General features: G+C 37.1%; 1 protein-coding gene across 1 annotated transcript in view; it reads left to right on the forward strand.

Annotated features, from left to right (window-relative positions):
• Positions 1-21,719, forward strand: part of CCP110 (centriolar coiled-coil protein 110) — a 26,867-nt gene extending 5,148 nt beyond the window's left edge. The window contains exons 4-16 of the mRNA XM_006146589.3: positions 2,189-2,317; positions 5,531-7,163; positions 10,544-10,674; positions 11,474-11,651; positions 12,180-12,319; positions 12,559-12,675; positions 13,280-13,385; positions 13,576-13,697; positions 15,047-15,120; positions 15,639-15,701; positions 16,368-16,427; positions 16,936-17,021; positions 19,657-21,719. Of these exons, the coding sequence (XP_006146651.1) occupies positions 2,189-2,317; positions 5,531-7,163; positions 10,544-10,674; positions 11,474-11,651; positions 12,180-12,319; positions 12,559-12,675; positions 13,280-13,385; positions 13,576-13,697; positions 15,047-15,120; positions 15,639-15,701; positions 16,368-16,427; positions 16,936-17,021; positions 19,657-19,709 (2,892 nt within the window). The 3' untranslated portion in view covers positions 19,710-21,719. The remainder of the gene's footprint in view (positions 1-2,188; positions 2,318-5,530; positions 7,164-10,543; positions 10,675-11,473; positions 11,652-12,179; positions 12,320-12,558; positions 12,676-13,279; positions 13,386-13,575; positions 13,698-15,046; positions 15,121-15,638; positions 15,702-16,367; positions 16,428-16,935; positions 17,022-19,656) is intronic.
• Positions 21,720-22,575: the final 856 nt, after the last annotated feature.

Below are 22,575 nucleotides of genomic sequence, written 5' to 3' on the forward strand. Positions count from 1 at the left end.
TCTCTTGCACTCTCTCTCCTTCTCTCATCAAATTGAAAAATAATAATAACAAAATTAAATAAATAAATATTTTCTAAAAAAAGAGCAGGGAAGATGTCAACGTGCAGGCATGGCAGCCTCTCCCTGCCCAGCTGTAAGGCACTGTGTGCGGCGTGTGCTCAGAGGCAACGTAGAGGACCGCAGTGGTTAAAAGCCCAGGCTCTGGAAACTTCTGGCCTGGGTTCAAGTCATTGCTTTGCCACTTACCTTGTAGTGAACTTGTAGTTGATTTCCTTATTTATGGGGGTAAAAATAGTGAAACCCCAGTACCATTATCACATCTGAAGAAAACTAGTAATATAATTTTAAATAGCATCTAATATTTTGTTCAGGTTCAGATTTCTCCATTTGCGTTCAGATTGTCTTTTATAGGTGTTATTTTCCAGTCTGGATCTAGAGTTCATAAGTAGCATATGCTTGTTATGTTTCTTTAATCCCTCTTTTTTTTTTGGGGGGGGAGAGGTTTTTGCTATAGGGTGGGTGCGCTCGCCAGAAAGAGAGAGACAGAATGATAGAAAGTGAGAAATCACCCCCCAGGGGGGATGGCCACGCCGCATTCCCTTCTCCATTCTCCTCTTGGGATCTTGGGCACACATGCACACACGGCTGGCATGAGTTTAAGCCACCGGGTTTTGGACTCCGAACCCGCGAATTACATGGGAGTCCAGCGACATAGCCATTACACCAACTGCTGGTCCCTAATCCCTCTTAATCTAGGACAACCCCTATACCCCTTTAAAATTTTTATTTATGATATTAAATTTTTAGAGTGATCAGACCAGTTGTCTTATAGGATACTTTACATTTTGGATGTGATATTTGACTTGTTCCTCTGGTTTCTGAAGTTACTATAAACTGGAAGTTGAGCCTGAAAGTTTTATTAGAATCAGGTGAGAATTCTTTGGAGATGATGCCATGTAGTTCACATTAAATTCGGTCAGAAGTTATATACTATTTAGTTGTCCTCCTATTAGTGATGTTCGGTTCAAACACTTACTTATGACAATGACTGCTAGGTGGCTCTTTAAAATAAAATTAATTAGTTAGTTAGTTAGTTTGTTTGTTTTAATTTGACCAGAGAGGGAGGTTAGTTAGTTTGTTTGTTTGTTTTAATTTGACCAGAGAGAGGGAGAGTGAGAGAGAGGGAAAGTGAGAAAGCAAGCCACCAGGTCCGGGACTCCAGCTGTGGTCAGCCATGTGGGAGTCCAGTACCCTTAACCATCACTCCACCTTCCGGCCCCTAGGTGGCTCTTTCAAAGCGTCATTACCAGGAAACTGGTAATGACTCTTGAGTGCCATGCATGTAATCGTAAGGCAAAATTTTTATCAGCTATTCAATGACATTTTGCTTGATTTTATATGGACTGAAGTGTCTGAGGCTTGTTGCGTAGGGTCTGACTATCAGTTACTTACTTATAAGCAAAATTTGACATTTATGGATCTAATCCATACTTTATGTTGTATTTGATCAATATTGCCAAGTTTGAAATAATCTTTTTTATGACATGTTTTCTACTTACATAGGTCTAAAATAAGTCTTGACTCAATACAGAGGTAAAATTTCTCAGGATTTAATAATTAAGATTTAAGTCTACTATAAAAAGATAGAGTGCTTAGAAGTCTTCAATTTTTGGGGGTATATTATATTTTTATTGGCTGGTACAATGTGGGAGAATAAAAAGTGTTCTGATCTTTAGGCTAATAAACACTTATTTGTTTTTTTAAATCACTAGACCTTTGGACATTTTCTTGAGGCAACAAAGAGATAAAACGTATAGTGATTAGGTTATAAGTTGAAGACTAATGAAGTGAGCTGTTACTATTGAGAAGGGTAGCAGTGGCCAAAGGGACTAATTTTTTCTGTCATTTTAGAGCATTTGATAAGTGAATAAGTTTTTTCCCCCTCGTAACTGTTTTCTCAATTGAGAATAATTTATAAACAGTGAAATATGCACAGTTCCATGGGTTTTGATATATGACATGCAACTGTATAATTCACACCCTCACGAAGTATTTACCCAGAAAGATCTTGTATGCCCTATCTGAGTTAATGCCTTCAACCATGCTTCAGATTTCTTTCGCTATTGATTAGTTTTTGTTTTATATTTTTATCATTGAGAAAAAATTACATTTTTATGATGTTTTGCAGCTTAACATTGAAAAAAGAAAGGAAATGCAAGAAGAAAAGCAGAAAGCACTGGATGTAGAAGCTAGAAAGCACGTTAACAGGAAAAAATCTTTATTGACTCGTGTCCAGGAGATTCTTGAAAATGTTCAGGTGTGTAATTTTTAAGCTGTTTTAGATTATAATTAAGAAAGCATAAGGTAAACATTGATGATAATTTTTAAAAAGGATATTTGCACTTAACTAATTAATTACCGATATATTTTACTGTTATGTTTGAGAAGCTGCATAATTTGTAATATTCCATTTCAGTTACTCTAAAGAGAATTCACTTGCTCTTGTTAGTGATGCTCAGTACTTGAATCAGAGGATACTTAGACAACAGAGCCACACACTGAATATAATTGCTTATTGTCTGTGTCTTATGACTCTAAAAACATTGAATTCTCAGTGACAAAATGATAGATTGGCCGCTATAGTTTACTCTTGAACTAAACAGACAATTGACTAAGTGGCCTTATTCTTATTTTCTTCTAAAAAAGTAAATAACTGCCCTGTTTGTTGGTGTTGGTGTGTGTGTGTGTGTGTGTGTGTGTGTGTGAAAATTCTGCTCTTAGATTCACAAAATATAACCTCGTGTGGATAAATAGGATTGCCTAATGTATCTCAGATCCTAAATGAAACCATTTAAACCATATCTACACTTTTTGCAATAATTTTAATTCTGGTTAACTTAAATTTGTATAAGCAATATGTTTTAAGGTCTGGGTCATTTCATACTAAAAACAAAAAACAGATGGATTGGTTTAAACAATCATTTCTGCAATCTATAGCACTGTTCTTCTGACTGCATCTGTTTTTTCGTAATCTTAGGCGTTTGTGGTTTGTGTAATTCATACTGTAATAGATGACATGTGTATAATGAGCCTTATGGTAGTTCCCATTAATTGCTATCTTCGTTTCTCTGTGGGTGGTATGTAGTACAGGTAGTAGGTTTTAATTTGCAGATTATAATTACCGTCCATGTTAAGTTTAAAAAAATACAATGCGTAGCACTGATTTAACAATAAAAGGTGGATTATTTAAATGATATTATTCTTGGTTCATTGAGGGAAGATATCAGACATAACATATTGTTGAATCTGAAAACTTTGTTTAAAAGACCATGACTAATACTTTATTGAAATGAACTAATGATTCAGATAAATTTTATATGATACAGTAGATTTCTTTTTTTTTTAAATCGGACTCAGATTTCTGGCTTCTTTTTTTTAATTATTTAATTTTATTTATTCATTCATTTATTTAAATTCGACCAGAGAGATACAGAGAGAAAGGGAGAGCGAGCGAGAGAGAGAGAGAGAGAGAGAGAAAGTAAGCCGCCAAGTCTGGGACCCAAACTGTGGTCAGCCATGTGGGAGTGTCCAGCGCCTTAACCACCACGCCATCTGCTGGTCCCAAAATACAGTAGATTTCTAAGATGTGCTTTAACTGTAAAACTTAAGATTCTATGATAACTTTTTTGTTAGTATTATTTAACTCATCTAACCAAAGAATCGTTTTGGTGGTGTGCAAAAAATATAGCTCCTGAATACTTCATGCGTTAAATGTGAAGTATTTCATATAAGGAAATCATTAATTTTTCTTAAACCTATGAACATGTTTGTGGATTTCTTGAACATGTATCCCTTTTGGCTTATTTTGATCTTAAGGTAGTGACCAAGTACATCTTGTTGAACTGATTATTATGTAATACCTGGAGACCGTTTCATGTCTTGGGATTTGTAAGGCAAGACAGGAGGGCCATATGGTCTAGGAAAAAAACAAGTACATACAAAACTACCTAAAAAAAAGTCTTATAATATCTAGGATTCTGGAGCCTACATTCATATAATAATATTACAGTGGTTTCTGCCAGTTTAATATATGCTTGTGTAATCTTTAGAGACCATCCTAGTTCATTTGTTATTCTTTTGCAAGATTGAATTTTTTTTTTTTTTTTTAGAGGTTTTTGCTATTGGGCACGTTCACTTGCCAGAAAGACAGAAAGCGAGAAATCACCCCCAAGGGGGGGCTGGCCACGCCGCAATCCCTTTTCCTTCATTCTCCTCTCAGGGATCTTGGGCATGCACACATTTGCACCTGGCGTGAGTTTAAGCCACCAGGTCTGGGACTCAAACCACGGTCTGCTACATGGGAGTCCAGCGACATAGCTATTATGCTAACTGCTGGTCCCCAAGATTGAATTATTTAGCTACAAGATCTAATTTTACTTTTTCTGTTGGATCTCTTGTGTATATTGCTGTTCTTGTCTTAATTTTTAATCAGATTTTTCAACTTATTTTTCTTGTTCCAAAACACATTAAAAGGTTTCTGTTTTAAGTGACCATCAGTTAATCTAATTGAACTTTTTAAAAAAATGAGTTGGATTTTAAGTTGAAATATTTCTTATTTCTAATTTCTAAGTAATGTAAGCTACATGGCTAAACAATTATTTATCATGAATTTGGTTCATTTTAGGGAGGAGTTTCAGTTGAACTGTAGAATAAGCATGTGGGATGCAGGAGTCTTTTACTGAATTATTTTTACTTAATGTCCTGGAAAAGTTAATCTTTGTTAAAGAGGAATCATTTATATCAGATATTTAATTACTTGCTATTTATTACATATATTATAATCCTAAGGTTATATCTATCCTAAACAGTAGGTAATGTTAATAATATATGAGAGCGCTCTAAAAAGTTAATGGAAAATGCATATTATGAAAAATACTATGTATGGATTTCAGAATTTTTTTACCAAAATAAACTCATACTTTAATTTCTTTTTTTCATGAACTTCAACATTCCTCTCAAAATACCAGGAGAAAGTTAAGGAAAATGCTTCTATTCTGACATTAACTTGCACATGGATGCATATATTCATATTCGTATCAGATAATTTCCACTTTTACATTTTAATAAATAGGCTAGGATGACCAATAGATACTTTTCTAAATAATTTACTCTCTTGTGTGATACAGAATACCATAGAAACCAGTCATCTTAAATTTTGCTTGCATTTTCAAGTGCCAGAACTTTGACTCTTCAATTTCAGTTTTATTTTAGAATACAATGAAAGAGGGGGGCCAGCAGGTGGCATGGTGGTTGAGGGCACTAGACTCCCACAGGCCGACCATGGTTCAAGTCCTGGACCTGGTGGCTTACTTTCTCTCTCTCTCTCTCTCTCTCTTGCTCTGTCCCTCCCTGGTCAAATTAAAATAAATAAATAAATAAATAAATAAATAATGTTAAATAAGATAATTATTTTTTAAAAAGAATACAAAAAAGAATTTTGTACAATGAATTTTAAAATTTCCTTTTTCAGGTTAGAAAAGCACCACATGCCAGTGATTTTGATCAGTGGGAGATTGAAACAATTTACTCTAATTCAGAAGTCAGAAACTTGACTGTTCCTGCTACGTTTCCAAATGGCTTGCCAAGCCCTACTGAACAGTCTCCTTTGGCAAAGCTTGAAAAGATGCCTGGAGTTTTGCCATTGGATAATGAGGACCAATGTAAACATAATGGGATAGACATAGCTAGAGATCCAGAAGGATTTAACTCTCCGAAGCAATGTGACAGTTCAAATACTAGTCACACAGAAAATGAAGCTTCTCCAAAGATGACCTCAGCAACCCCATCAGAGACTTCTGTTTCTGATGGTCTCCTTTCAACGAATGAACAGCAGGATCGATCACTTTTAGCAGAAGTTACCCCAGATCCCTACATACTAAGTCTTCAGAACCTGATGAAAAAGTCAAAGGAATATATAGAAAGAGAACAGTCTAGACGCAGTCTGAGAAATAGTGTAAAGAGGAGTGTTAATGAGAGTCATTCAGACAAAGAAAATGATGCTGTTAACGGAACTGACTGTGTAAAGGAGAAGGCCCAGTTCATAGGCAAACACTGTGGCTCAGTTATTGCTGACAAACCAAGCCTTAATAAATCAAACGTTCTTCTTCAAGGTGCTTCTACTCAAGCAAGCAGCATGAACATGTCTGTTTTAGGCAGCTTTTCTAAAGTGGACATACCTGTACGAACTGGCCATGCCACTGTTCTTGATTCTGATTTTAAAGTTATTCCTACTTTTGTTACTGAAAATAATGTTATCAAAAGTCTTACAGGTTCATATGCCAAAATACCTAGTCCGGAGCCAAGTATGAGTCCTCAAATGCAGAGAAGGCGTTCCAGGCCATCATCAGCATGTCATATACTTATAAATAACCCAATAAATGCCTGTGAATTAAGCCCCAAAGGAAGGGAACAGGCAGTGGATTTAGTCATTCAACATACTGATGAAAACCCAAATGTACCCGAAACTGTGCCAAAGTTACCAATTGACTTAGCAGAAGCTTGCTCAAGCAAGGGTTACATAAATAAAAATACATCCGAAGCCACGGAGGATGTGGTTTTAGGTAAATCCAATCAGGTATGTCAGTCATCAGGAAATCAGCTAGAGGGTACAATTACCCATGGACTTGCTACTGTGGAAGGTCAGTTAACATCTGATGAGAAAGAATCACACAAAGTGAACAGTACTTGTCCTGCCATGCCGAGGTTGCGTGAACCGTATGCTACCGATCAGCGTATAGCCAGTCAAAACTCTGGGACCATGAGCGGACTCAAGTCAGCCAACATGTTAGAGAAAAACTTCTACAATTTACAAATGGAACTGAATAAATCTTATGATGTGAAAAACCCATCTCCTTTACTGATGCAAAACCAGAACGCCAGACAGCAGATGGACACACCTATGGTGTCCCGTGGAAATGAACAATTTTTGGATAATAGTCTTGAGAAAGTTAAACGGAGACTTGATTTAGATTCCGATGGTTTGCAAAAGGAAAACTGCCCTTACGTCATAACTGAGCAGGAAAGGCAACATTTGCCAGAGAAAAGGTACCCTATGGGATCTGTCTACATCAACAAGAATAAAGTGCTGGAAACCAGCTCCAAAGGTAAGGGAAACTTTGAAGTGTTTGATACCTGCAATAGAGATGGCACTTTTACTTTTTTAAAAAAATTTGTCATAGGGCACATGTGCTCGTAAGAGTTGGGGGCTAGGGAACCAGCAGTTAGCATAATGGCTATGTCGCTGGACTCTCACGTAGTTGACCGCGGTTCGTGTCCCGGACCCGGTGGCTTAAAACTCACGCCGGGCGCATGTGCGTGCGTGCCCAAGATCCCGAGAGGAGAATGGAGGAGAAGGGATTGCAGCGTGACCATCCCCCCTGGGGGGTGATTTCTCGCTTTCTGTCTCTATGTCTCTCTCTGTCTGTCTGGCGAGTGTCTGCACGCGCCCTACAGTGAAAATCTCTCCAAAAAAAAAAAAAAGTTGGGGGCTTAAGGAAGTTGATGAGGAAGCACACCCTGGAGGGTTAGTCTTGCAGCCATCCGTTCACCTCCCTTCTCCCCTTGGGATTTTGGGCATGCATGCACGTACCCCTGAAGTGTTTCTCAAGCTGGCAGGTCTGGGACTTGAATCATGAAGTTGGCCACGTGGAATCCAGCCACCTTACGCCACCTAGCTGGCTCAATACTTTTGCAAAGAAAAAAAAAAAAATTGTCCTCATCTATTCCTGAAGACACTTCATTTCATTTATCCTATAGAAAGCATGTAATTAGCCATTTGTTAAGCTTTCTCAGTTTTCTTATTTAAATGGTGAAGCTCTCTTGGTTCACTTGGCATTATAGAGGATATTATTTATGACCAGAGAAAATAGTCTTGTGTGAAATATTCATGGTTTTAATCCAGTGTATTGCTGTGGGGTCTTCCTTTTGGACTATGGTTCTAATGTTTTTGTCAGTTTGCTCATTCATTTGTGATGAGATCTTCATGTAGTTGGCCTTTCAGCAAATACTTCACATCAAACTATAATATTAGAGAAAGTATCATGAGTAAGACTCTAAGGGATGTTTCGAGAATGGTTCTTTATTGATACAAATTATTTCAGGTCTCTTTCAGTTAACAAGAACATCTTTCTTCATGTTTACTCCTTAATTATTGTCATGGCTCATAATTCGTCATACAGAAGATATAAATCAAGTAAATTAAGTTCCTAGAGCTTATGGGGAAAACAGACTTGTAACAGAACGCTTAAAACCTATGTAGCTGGTCCAGCAGGTGGCATCATGGTTAAGGTATTGGACTCCCACATAGCTGACCATGCTTTAAGTACTGGATCCAGCGGCTTGAAACTCATGCCAGGCACATGTACACGTGTGCCCAAGATCCTGAGAGGAGAATGGAGAGAAAGGGATTGTGGCATGGCCATCCCTCTGGGGGGGTAACTTCTTACTTTCTGTCTGTCTCTCTAGTGAGCACTCTTGCCCAATAGTGAAAATCTATTAATAAAAATAAAATTAAAAACAAAACAAAAACTATGCAGCTGGGCCAGCATGTGGCATGGTGGTTAAGGTGCTGGACTCCCACATGGCTGATCATGGTTCAAGTCCCAGATCTAGCAGCTTGAAAATCATGCCAAGGGCATGTGTATGTGTGCCCTGAGATTTTTTTCAGGAAGAGAATGGAGAATGGCCTGCTACCCTTGCCAGGGGGTGATTTCTCACTTTCTCTTTCTCTGTCTGTCTCTGGCAAATGCATGCGCCATATGGCAAAATCTTCAAAAGCACCCTGTGCAGCCTTGTAAGAGCTGTAGTAAGAACAAATGGAACAGCCAACTCACACCCTCCAAGTAGACAACGGCATGGCTAGAGGCTGCCTCAGTGGACGTCAGAGTACACAGAGCCAACCGAGTGGCAATTTTGGCAGTGCTTTTTTTTCTCTCATGAGAGTATTACCCATGGTGGGGTCTCAATGTACTATGATTCTCCTCCCAGCCAGTCAGGGTCACAGGTGCACCCTGGGATCTGAACTGGGACCTCCCATGTGGCTTCAGCACAGTGCCGTGGCACTCTATCACCTGTGCCACTGAGGCTGGGCCTGTGAGATGAAGCCATTCCTGGAGGTGGCTGGCCTTGTAGTTGTCAGAGTGGGTGTGGGAGGGAGTGCAATATGCTGAGGGCAGCCTGCAACTCAGCCGGCCTCGCAGGGCGCCTCTTCATTTATAAAGATATTTCTGAAGGAGAATGGAAAGAACACCTGTTGTTGATTGAGCAGTCAAGCCCAAAGGCCTTTTCTTTCTTGCTGAAGGCTGTAATTCTGCTGTTCCAGCTTTCCCTTTACCTGGGGGAAACTGCACAGAGACAAATGCAAATTATTGTAGCTAAGTAAAATGTATTTGGTTGTTGGAAAAGTCATGACACGTTTTTGCATAGAAAAATATGTCATGACTTTTCTGCTGACCCAACATTTAGGAACACAGTATGGGAGGATTATAACAACAAGCCAGTAGCACATAATATATTTAACTTCAATGAAAAACACTGAGTGTATATTTGGAAAGAATGATTCTTTAAATTTATGGAATTATAATGCATCTGTGAATATATATTTGCTATATCTGAATAAAATTTGATATTTCCACATTTCAAAATATCTCACCATGTCTGTTCAGTAAGCTTGTGTAGTTAAAATGATTTCTCTTATTTCTTTCAGTTAGTATCTAAATTATCTGAAATTTTAATATCCAGTCTTTTTTGGAACCTCAAACTGAGAAAGCCATATACCACTAAAGAAATGTTAACTTTCAAAATCAAAACAAGGGACCAGTGGATGGTGTAATAGTTACGTCACTGGACTCTCTTATAGTCTACCACAATTCAAATCCCAGACCAATCAGCTTAAAACTCGTGCCATGTGTGTGTGTGTGTGTGTGTGTGTGTGTGTGTGTGCGTGTGTGTGCCCAAAATCCCAAGAAGAGAATGGAGACGGGATTGTGGTGTGGCCATCCGCTCTGGGGGGTGATTTCTCACTTTCTTTCTCTCTGTGTCTCTCCGGTGAGCACACATGCCCTACAGCAAAAAGCTCTCAAAAAAAAGCAGAACTACAGGCTGCAATAACAGATCCTGGAGAGGGACAGAATCATGAATAAATAGTGCTGAGCTGAGTTGAGTGCCACAGCTGAACCAGCAGTTGAAGTTAAAGCTGGAAGAATTGTGCCCAAACGCACAGTCCTGGCTCTACCAGTTCAGCTGAGGATGGAATCCGTTGTATGAGGGGAAAAGAGATACGATGCTGGCCTTTCTCTTTGGGTAGCATAAAATAAGAGGAGTGGCAAATGAGAGCTTCAGAATGGAGACCTGTCTACATATTGATTGTGTTGTCAGATCTAAGAAGACTGTTGGGTCAGAAGCATAATTTAAATTGGTGATACAAATTATTAGATATTAGACTTGCCCTGAATTTTCTAATTTGAGGAGCCATCTTTCTTTTCAGAAGGTGAAGAGATTCTAAAAAGCAAGATGTTAGCTTTCGAAGAAATGCGGAAGAGACTGGAAGAACAGCATGCCCAGCAGTTGTCACTACTCATAGCTGAGCAGGAAAGGGAACAGCAAAGATTGCAAAAGGTAAGGAATTAAAATGTGGGGAGATAGGGCTGGTAAGTGAAATTTAACCGAGGATACCTATGAATTTAGCTGAGAATATCTATAAATTTTGGTCACATAGTACAAACATTTATAATTTATTCCCCCTGTATAACTTAATCTAAGAGAGTAATTACATAATTTATCAAAAGGGCTTTTATTAAAGCCTTGATTCAGAAACGTTAATATTTATAAGTACGAGGGCCATGTGGTGTTGGACTCTCACATGACTGACTGCAGTTCGAGTCCTGGACTTGGCGGCTTGCTTTCTCACTTTCTCTCTCTGTCTCTATCTGTCTCTCTGGTGGGCATATGTGCCCTGTAATAAAATAAAAGAGGGTAATAATAATAAATAAAATAAAATAAATATTTTTAAAAATTAAAAACATTATAAATACTTTTAAGTGTTAATTATTATTAATTATGTCACTTTTTAAAATCAAATAGGAGTCAGCAGGTGGCCTGGTGGTTAAGGTGCTGGACTCCCACGTGGCCAACCATGATTCAAGTCTTGGACCTGGTGACTTGCTTTCTCTCTCTCCTCCTCTCTCCCTCTGGTCAAATTGAATAATAATAAGTAAAATTAAATGAATAATTCTTTAAAAATCTAAAAATCAATGAAGTCAATTGGCTAAATATTTTTTGAGGAGGAAAACTTGAAATAAGTAATAATTTACTGGTAATTTACATGTACTTTTGGTTAAGCATAGAAAGGTACTATTTGAGTAGGTTAGTTCAGCAAAAGATCTATAATTTATTATAATAAACTGTTAATCTGCAGGAAATTGAAGAACAGGAAAAAGTGTTAAAAGAGAAGAAGGCGATTACAGCGGAAGCCTCTGAATTGGACATTAGCAATGCAGTAGAGTTAGAATGGAGAAAAATAGGTGACTCTGGTTTGCTGGAAACGATGCTGTCTCAAGTGGATTCACTCCATACTTCAAATTCAAATAGTTCTGGTAAATAAAGATCTTTTTCCATTTGAAAAAACTGTCCAATTATAAGATATTTAATTGGCACACTTCAAAACTGTAGTTCCTTTTTCAAGTAATTCTATGTTCAGCCTTTTGCTGTCTGCCAGCTGCTTAGTGACCGTGAAAGATGAAACAACAGCCGATCAAAGACTGACGAGCAGGTGTTTGTGAGAAAAGACTACCTTAGCGAGGAAAATATCAGGAAATTTGCTCAGAGCTCAGCCTGTGTTCATTCATGCAGCAGGAAAACAGTTTGCTATCTCCCAAGTGATCTTAAATTACCTTTAATTCCCCAGTCCCCAGAAGAGCTTATCTTCACATCTTCAATTATCCCGAGATGCTATTTGTGTTGAAAAGACCCATCTGGTATATAAGCCAAAGGCCATAAATGTTTTAAGTCTGCATGTGGATCAGTTTCAGAGGTAGTTTTTATTCGTATTGACTCACAGGTGTTTATTTGGATGTTCTCATGTTTATATGATGTCAAGTGTAATACTGTGTTCCTTTCTCTAGGTTTCACAAACTCTGCCCTACAATACAGCTTTGGTTCCGCAAACGAAGCACCATTCTACCTCTGGGGATCATCGGCTAGTGGCTTGACCAAACTCTCAGTAACAAGGCCTTTTGGAAGGGCCAAAACTAGGTGGTCTCAGGTGGGCAAGCTTAATGACATACAATATGTCTATTTATTTTTTCCAAAGAGCTGTATTATCTTAGGTTGTAAAATGAGCATTATTACATGGACCAAACATCAAATAGCTCAGTTTTAGTATGAAAGAAACTATATAGAGGAAACACATAGAAGAACTTTGTTCATTGCAATACCTTAAGAAAACCAGTTGCGCGTAATGCTCAGATTCTTAAAATGTTGTATCTGTCTTATTTCTTCTAGGTTTTTAGTCCAGAAGTACAAGCAAAATTTAATAAAATAACTGCAGTGGCAAAGGGATTTCTGACGCGTAGGCTTATGCAGACAGATAAGCTGAAGCAGCTGCGCCAAACAGTGAAAGTAAGAGTGTTGTAAATTGTTTGACTTTCACCTCTGTCTTAGTTTCTGTCAGTCATGTGACAGCTGAGCAGATTAGTTCAGAACTCAAGCAGATCAATCATTCTTTTGTTGCTGTTACACAGACAACTTAATAAATCTGATTTAAAATGTTTCCTTTGTTCATGATCGGGCACATGCACGAGAGAGAGGTGAGCCCCCTCTACAGAGTCTGGTTATACTGCCATCCCCCTCCAGTCCTCCAGCCTGTTGGATTTCAGGCACTCGTGCATGTGCCTGGAGTGTTTCAGGCAGACCTGGTTGGGGATTCGAACTAGTTTCCATGTGGGACTCAGTTTCTCTTAAGCAGCATATTACTGCTGCACCACGGAACTAGCCCAGAGGTCTGATTACTAATCTTATCCAGAGAATTTTTAAAGTAATGCGTAAAGGAAGTGGCTTGTGTATTTTTGTCTCTCCTTCAATTGTTGGAATTGTTTGACTTGTCATAATAGTTTTAGTTATGTTCTTAATAACTTTGGATTGCCTAAGAAAAAGAACAAAAGGAAACTCCAGTGATCATGACTCTTTCTAAAAAAAAGTTTCTGAAGGAGCATTTATTTTTCAGGATACTATGGAATTCATAAGAAGTTTCCAGTCGGAAGCACCATTGAAGAGAGGCGTCGTGTCAGCGCAGGATGCTTCCCTTCAGGAAAGAGGAGGTAAATGCACAGATCCCGACCACTTGTAATAAACGGGAAGGTGGTGTTTTTCTCTTTTCATTTAATCCCTGAAAATAGGTTTTAATGACATCTATCTTAACTTTTTTCCCTAAAGAAAGGAGGCATACATAGTAATTAGATAGTATTACTGAACTCTACCCTCATCCTTTACATAATGCATATAATATTTTCTTGTGTTGACCCCAGCTGAGAGCTGCCTTGTATGGTATTCATGACATATTCTTTGTGATGGATGCAGCTGAAAGAATGTCTATTCTACGTCATGACCGGGAAGCTCGCAAAGAGAAAATGCTCAGACAAATGGTGAGTTAATATGTTCATGAATGATGTTCTTTTGAGTTTAGGGTAATTGATACTAAATGTCACTTTTAGTCACTTCTCTACCCTTCCAACAATTCTTAAGCACCAGTATCTCAGGATTACCAGCAACATTTAAATCTATATAGATTTGAAAATACATAGTGAATTATATACCAATTTGTGATTGGATTTTGGAATTGAAGCTTTGGAAGTTTTACTTGGATGACTTATAAAAAACTATCAGCAGCTCTTGATTGAATTTCCTAGAAACTATCATGTGGATTTTTTCTGTTTTGAAATCAGAGTTAGAAAACAGGCTCTCAGTTCACTTGAAATATACCAGAGTGTTGGCAGTCTGTGATTAGAATCAATAATCTTAGTGTAGTTGGCAAAAAAAAAAAAAATAACAAGCAAAATTTATATTATACATTGGAAAAATTATCTTCAATTACTTAATTTTTCAAATCAGACTGCTTCAGTTATAAAGGATGATGGGACCAGCAGTTGGCGTAATGGCTATGTCACTGGACTCCCATGTAGTCGACTGTGGTTCGAATCTTGGACCTGGTGGCTTAAACTCACACAGGGTGCATGAGTGTGTGTGCCCAAGATTCCAAGAGAATGGAGGAGAAGGGATTGTAGCATGGCCATCCCCCAGGTGTGTGTGTGTGTGTGTGTGTGTGTGTGTGTGTGATTTCTTGCTTTCTGTCTCTCTGTGTCTTTCTGGCGAGTGCATGTGCCCTATAGCAATGACCTTTCAAAAAATTATAAAGGATAACTGAATTAAAGTTTAGAATGTTAATAAAGATGGGGTCAGCAGGTGGCATGATCGTTAAGGGCACTGGACTCCCATATGGCTCACTGTGGTTTGCATCCTGGACCTGGTGGCTTGCTTTTCCACTTTTTTTCTCTCTCTCTCTCTCCGTCCCTCTCTGGACAAATTAAAAATAAGTAAGTAAGGGGAACCAGCAGTTAGCGTAATGGCTATGTCGCTGGACTCCCACGTAGTCGACCGCGGTTCATGTCCTGGACCCGGTGGCTTAAAACTCACGCCAGGAGCGTGTGCGTGTGTGCCCAAGATCCCGAGAGGAGAATGGAGGAGAAGGGATTGCGGCATGACCATCCCCCCTGGGGGGTGATTTCTCGCTTTCTGTCTCTATGTCTCTCTCTGTCTGTCTGGCGAGCGCACGCACCCTACAGTGAAAAAAAAAAAAAAAAGTAAGTAAATAAACAAATTAAATAATTCTTAAAAAAAGTTAAGCTTTTGCATGCAGTTTGGGGGTCATCCTATATTATAATCTAGTGGTATTGTTGGTACCAGTAGAATTTTATGTTACTTCTGTATTTTAAAGGATAAAATGAAAAGTCCACGAGTGGCTCTTTCAGCTGCAACACAGAAGTCTCTTGATAGGAAGAAGTACATGAAGTAAGTTTTTGTACCATGTTATATGAATTATTATCAAACCGATTAATGTTAGTCATCTGCTGACCTATTTGTATATTCTGATTAGCCAAAACTTCTGCATTTTAGCTGATAGAAGTCCCTTTATTCTCTAAAGAGATTCATTGAAATTAGGTGGTAAGATCTGATTTTATCTTTAAATAAGCTTGTCAGTGTTCAACTTATGTAATTGATAACTGATCACACAATCTTAAAAACAGTTCATCTTTATATTCAATATTTAATTTTATATCTTTTAAATATATTCTTTTTGGATATCCTGAAGATTTCCTAGAAAGAAAAACTTAATAGGAAGAATATCCTAATAACTACCTTTTTAAAACTCTTCTCTCTTGGAAGTAGTCTTTAGTATGCTTACTACAGATCTTTCAGTAGTACAACAACTTCTAAATGATTTGTTTCTGTCATCCTGTATCACATTTGTAAACATATTTTCCCCCATTTTCTAAATATATTGTGTCTTTATTTTTATATTGTGTTAGAGCTGCTGAAATGGGAATGCCAAATAAGAAATTTCTGGTTAAACAAAATCCTTCTGAAACAAGGTGAGAAAAACTATTTGGTCTCAGTGAGAGAATTTTTTGTTTTTTTCCCTTAAAAGAAAATTTCGTAAATCTCAAATTTCCTTTTTATTGGTTTTGTTTTACTTTACATCAGTAGAACACTCCTTGCTGAGTTAGAGGATCTCAAGCCCAGGATTTGTATCACCTGGTCATATACTTGTCACATGTCAGACCAGAAATTCCTGAAGCTTTTGGTAGGAGATGTGATCTCAGATGGAAACTCAAATCCCATTATGTCATGACTTCTGGCCAGAGTGCAGGAGATCTTTGATACTTGTTTAAAAACTTTAGAAAGCTACCTTGAAACTTCTAGACTTTTTCCATTCTTGTAGAATAAGGGTGAAATTTTTGTTCTCTCATGTGTTGGAAAGATAAGGTTGGCTTTTGTACAGTATATAAGTAAATTATCTAAAAATGTAAAGGTCAGTGCATATGTTGGATACATGAAAACCTAAGGTTTGGGCTCTTGGTGAACAGAACACAAGTACCATATTAAAATGCTCCCATCAGTTTGCTTTGGTAATATATAGGTTATATGAGTGCATAGATGACTTCCATTCACTGTCATTCATCTTTCATCCGTTAAAAGGAAATGGGAAAAATGGAATTTATCCTTTTGAATTAATTTTTTATTTAATTTGTTAACAGAATCCTTCAGCCAAACCAAGGACAGAATGCACCTGTTCATAGGCTACTTAGTAGACAAGGGTAAGAATGTCACACACATGGGTATTAACAATATTAGATCAATATTAGCTTTGAAAGGAAAAATAATTCTAGTGTTCTTTACATAAAAGGTACCTACTTTTCAAATGTGTGTTTTTTTTTTTTTTTTTTTTAATATAACATTGGGAAGAGCTTATAAAGTTCTATCTTCAGATATACCCTCCTGGTGTACTGTTGTGTATTTTAATTATCATCTTATGTTGGCATGATTTTACTTTTCACTTCATTCCATTTTACTCATTAAGTACTTTAAATATCCATGTAGTAAGTTCAGCATCACCAAAGTGATTCTCCAACAAGTGTGAGCCGTGGGCATCGCCGGTGGCTGAGCAGAAGTGTAGCTTTCCTTGCCGTGCGCGTGTGAGAGACAGAAATTCTTCTCAAGCGTATTTGTGCTTTGAACAGTTGATGCAGTGTGGTTACTTTCTTTGAATTTTGAACATTTAGACCTTAATGCAAGTGACTTTATTATTTTTTTATATTCAATTAGAACCCCTAAGACATCAGTGAAGGGGGTTGTGCAAAATAGACAGAAGTCTTCACAGAGCAGAGTGCCTAACAGAGCGCCTGTTTCAGGTGTGTAGAAAATGAATTCCTGAAGCCTGTCCAGTAGAAAGAAGTGCACAAGCTCCCCCTAACTCAGGCCACACAAGCGGAACAGATGGTCTTTCCTTGCCACCATAATTTTGGCATATTCACGGTCATGCCTCTCAGTGATCCTTTGTGTTTGTGTTTTGAGGTAGTCAGAAAAATCTTGGTAAAATGATGGTCCAGTCTTGATTTCTATAATAATTCTTGTGGAAAATGATATATATTTTTCATTCTGAAAAATCTGTAGAATTATCTGTGCTTAATTCAGAAAACCTTTTTAGAAAGAGTAAAACTAATGATCATTCAATGCCTATATCTCTGCATATCTGTTCAGCTTTGGGAAGGTGAGTCACCCAGGAATATTTTTATCTATGCATAAGGGATGAAACATTTCCCCTGACCACAGGATCACAGGTGAATATGCTAGGTGGGACGGGTCTGAATCTTTTGAGCAATAAGAAGCTTGGACTAAATCTCTCATGTTCATTATTTAAGGATTATTTAAAGACTAAACTAAAAATGGCATTTTAAAATTTAACTTATGGTGGCAAGAAGACAAATTCAATGTTGAGCGCATCTAAGCTCCTAACCAAATGCTTTACTATTTTCCAGGTATCTTTATTAAAACAATTTGATTAAACTCACTAAAAATTATGTGATCTATTAAAAAGTACTTTCAAAACACATGCTTTAACTATATTGCTTTGTAAACATTTAAAAATAAATCCCTAACTTAATCATAAGGCAATGAAGATTAAACCTTTAATCAATTATTGTCTTTCCATTAATACACAGGCAAATTTTACAGCTTTTATTACTAAGTGATTCCCTCCAAATTAGGAGGTAACAAGTGACATAAACAATTTTTTCATATTATGTTCAAAGAAGAAATAAGCTATTATAATGTTGAAATAATGTTGAAATAATTGCTGACTTTTTGCATGTATATAGTAAATATAATCCATAAATATCACACATATATACTTATATATGTGCATGTGTATGTGTGTGTATATGTATGATAATTTAAAAGGTCACCTGGAAGAAATCACTTGGAATGACACTAAATGGAGTTGTTTTAATGTGGAAGATCATAGTTGAAGATCTTGCTTACCCTAGTGCAGTAGGAAACAGCTAGTTTGAAAGATAACCATTTGGAAGGACTCAGACCAAATACCAGATCTGTCGCTTGTGAAGTTATGTGAAATTTTTAGACATTTTCAGTTTTCCCCATGTTAGTGTTATATATTGTGATAAATCTTACCTCGTTGGAAAATCATTGCGGAATTACTGTTGTTATGCCTAATATTGTCAGTTTGCCACAGTCCTCTCCATATTTTTTTCTCATGCATTTCATCTCCACTATTTGTCACTTCTGAACGTAAAAGCAAAGTAGCAACTATTGCTTCTATTCAGTAATACTCAACAGTATAAAGGATGAAAAGGCAATCATTGCAGGTGATAACCTACAATGAAATTCAGTCTTTAGAACTATTGAGTTTTGGGACCAGCAGATGGTGTAATGGTTATGTTGCTGGACACCCACATAGCCGACTGTGGTTCAAGTCCCAGACCCGGCACCTTAAAACTCATGCCAGGCACATGTACATGAGTGCCCAAGATCCTGAGAGGAGAATGGAGGAGAAGGGACTGCAGTGTGGTCATACCCCCTGGGAGATGATTCTCGCTTTCTATCTCTGTCGAGTGCATGCACCCTATTAGCAAAAATCTCTCTCTCAAAAAAAAGAACGATTAAGTTTTAATTACATTGCCACATAATTATTAAAGCAAATGAACTTAACCCTTGAAGTGACATGTACAATCCATACCTATCTAAACAAGTACAAAAGTTTTTTCTCATTTTTTCTAAAGATGTATTTAGAGTACATGTTTAGACGATTGAAAGAGATGAAAGAATAATATTCTTTCACATGAACTCATAATTTGGGATACTGGCCGATTAAAGTGCTAACTATGAATCTAAGCACAGAAATCCATAGTTACTCTTGGAAAGATTACTCTTTTCTGCTTAGATTTGTAATGGCCTGGATTGTGTTTCAAACAAATTTGAAGTTATGCTTTGATTTGAAATATGTGGAGATAAACCCTTTGTTAAGTGACTTAGAAAACTCCTGTTATGATAGTATATCATACCCTTAGACGTACAATTCTACACTAAAATGTTACAAAGCATTTAAAGCTATTTATAGTTTGTACACACTAAATTGCAACCCTGGATGTCATACATTTTAAACATTTGTTGATGCTTTGTACTGGATGAGAGTTTAGAGTGAAACTCAGGAATCACTAATCCAAAGTAGGGGGTCATCCTGCAAAATGGTTAAGTAAAACAGCAAATCAGGTAGAACTGGGTTCTCAGAGTTTCCGTTAATACTTCTAGCTCTGTCATCTTAGGCAAGCTCTCTCCTTTTGTATTAGCTTTACTACCCTTATAATGGTAGTGACTTTTTTTAACCTCAGGACTATTGCACGCAAGGATTAAATGTGATGATGTATATTGCTTAATCCAGTGTCTGGCACCTAGTTATCACTCACTAAATGATGCCTTACAGAAAAGTTGACATTGAGAAATAATAATAGTTTTCCTCTATTTTTATAGGAGTATATGCAGGAAAAATCCAAAGAAAGCGGCCAAATGTTGCGACAATTTAAGAAGACAACATTCCTTAGGATAAAATAGGGGAGAGGATTATTACCCACATTATGCTCCCTGACTTTATTTAGCCTTGGGCTCTGTTTACACAGGCAAAGTGATGTCAAAGGGCTGAGCAATTATCTGGATAATTCGGTCAATCTGACTAATTCCTGTCCCGCACTCCACTTTTTATTATTATTAGGTTTGGGTGAAGACAATAAGTATATAGAAATTGCCTCATTTCTGTGCTTAACCTGTACAAACATCAGTTTGTTTTATGTGCCCAGATATCTACACAGGCCCTTTTGGTAACTTAAAAGATAATTTGGATTTATTTTTACAAAATACTGAAAACATGACAAATGATAAATAAGTTCTAAAACATGAACTTCATTTATTTCTGCAAACTGCTGAATTCGATAAACAAATTGGATACTATTCAAGGGGAAATTATTGCTGAAGGCTGTTTTTCTTTGTTTTGTAACTTTAAAACCTCAGATTAGTTTCTCAATGTTCATGTTCTTTGACGAACACTATCAGCTCATAGTATAAAACACCTTTCTGCTGATTGTCCACCTAAAACCTACCACAGAAGTAGCTGCAGGTCACCACTTCAGTCAAAAGTGAACATCCCTGTCAACAGCTAGGTGTCTTATGGAGATGTTGAGTTTCATGTATGTAACACCAGTACTGTCAGGAACATTTGTATATGATTATAAGATCTTTGTGGAAGGTGACAGATTTGGGAAAGACAGCACAATCTTCTTGAATGTAGCACTTAGAATTATATTCCTACATCCATTTCTGTAAAATAGGAATAACATGTTGCATGCAGTTACATTTCATTTCTCCATAGTCTTGTTTTTGCTAGCATGCTTAATTTAGGAGAGAATAAAGGGCTATATAATGTAAAAAAAAAATCCATATCTCAAATAGGATAGTAATATTGCCTAGTTGAAATTGTACATTTATAACACCAATGTTGAAGGTATTTTTATTGCTAACATAACTCACTAAAAGGAACAACCAGGGCTGGCCCCCCAACACGGCAGGTTAAGCACTGTGCAGAGGAAGCCATTTCCCACATGGCCACCTGGGTTCAGATTAGTTTTTCAGTGTTCACATCGGCGGCAACACATTTCTCAGTGTTCACATGAGCGGCAACACATCTGCCCATGTGCGCCCAGGATCCTGTCAGGAAGCACTGGAGGGAAAAGAATTACAGCATGACCAAGCCCCATTGGGTAGTGTTCTTTCTCTCTCTTGTGCGTGCACATGTACCCTCAGTCATGAAAAAGAACAAATAGGTAAACACCAACAAATGCTACAAAGAGAAATGTCCTTATTGATTTAGCGTACCATTTTTTAAAAGGGCTTTGTGCTTCTCACATAAAATTGGGACTGTGATATTTAATCTTTCTAACTTGAATTTTTAAATACTGGTATTTTGAAAATGCAGCCTACATATATTCTTAATATCCTTTTAAGAATATGGAGCTAAAGATGGTTTTCTCTTTCATCCAGCTCTAAACAGAGAATAATAATCTACTCTGGGTATAAACTGGATTTTTTTTTTTTCTGAGATTTATCACTTACTGAATGAGTGAACCAGAAAATTAGAAGACAGTCAGAAAATTCCAAGTTATCAAGTTTTTAGTTATAAGCAAAGTATGTCATGTTATTTTCTTTTAAATATGATAACCTGTGCTTTATCACTCTGAAAACTCAGGATATAGCTTATTCATTGTGAGACTCTCCAGTAAGAAAGATAGATGCTAAAAGTTTTGTGGCTACTAATGCAAATTAGCTAAAACACAGTATGTTTTGGAAAAAGTTAAAATTTTAGATTCGAGAAACTTGAGTGTGTTTTTAATTTAAATGTAAAAGTGTGTCTGTCTTACACTTTTTTTATTATTATTATTCACAGCTTTTTCTCAAGAAAGTGCCAGACACTGTTTTGTGCTTTTGGTGGACTTTTATTTATATATATTATTTTTATCATTATTTTTACTTTGAGTGGAATGTCCATTAATGTAAATTGTATTTATTTTTATACTTTAATTTTCACTAGTTTTGCTTGTAGGCAAAAGGCAAAATAAACTTTTCATCTTAAAGGAAATCTTTTTTTGATCTTTTTTATTTACCAAGGAAAGAACTATTAAGAAATAGAAATTGTGGACCAGCTGATGGTGTGGTAGTTAAAAGAGGCTGGATCGCACGTGGCCAGCTGCACTGTTCGAGTCTTGGGCTGGCTTGAAAACAGCCTGGAAATGTGTGCATGCATTCTTAAATCCCGAGAGGAGAACAAAAGGGAAGGGTTTGCAGCTGGCCATCCCTGTAGGGGTTCCTTTCTCACTTTTCCTTACTTTCTCTGTCTGGCAAGTGCACATACCCTATAACAAATTAATTAAAAAAAAAAATCCAAAAGTAGCCCAAAACCATATTGTGATGTGATCATGTTTTACAATGAAAAGTCCCATGAACGGTATATTCCATATTTAACAGCATTTGAGTTGGACTGAGTTGGACTTTGCAGAAGGCAAAAAAACAGTTCAGTAAAGCTGCAAATGACTTAGCTTATTTATTTTAAGAATTATTTTATTTAACTTTATTATTTCTTTCTTAATTTTAATTTGATCAGAGAAGCATGCTAAACAATGAATGGGGAAGCAGAGAAGGGAGAGTATGCTAAGGTTGAAGCTCGCATTGTTGCCTAGTCATCTAATGTGAGCATAGTAAAATGCTCCCCATTGTCACCTCTTTTTGAAATGTTGCAATTGGTAATCTGCAAGGCTGTGTAGGAAGAGCCCCTCACTTTCCTCTGGCCACCCTTCCAAGTCTTGTTCATGGCATACAACTGGGAATAGTGCATGTGAGTGGAAA

The sequence above is a fragment of the Tupaia chinensis genome, unplaced genomic scaffold (assembly GCF_000334495.1).
Source record: "Tupaia chinensis unplaced genomic scaffold, TupChi_1.0 Scaffold000182_1, whole genome shotgun sequence".
In the NCBI taxonomy this organism is placed as follows: domain Eukaryota; kingdom Metazoa; phylum Chordata; class Mammalia; order Scandentia; family Tupaiidae; genus Tupaia; species Tupaia belangeri.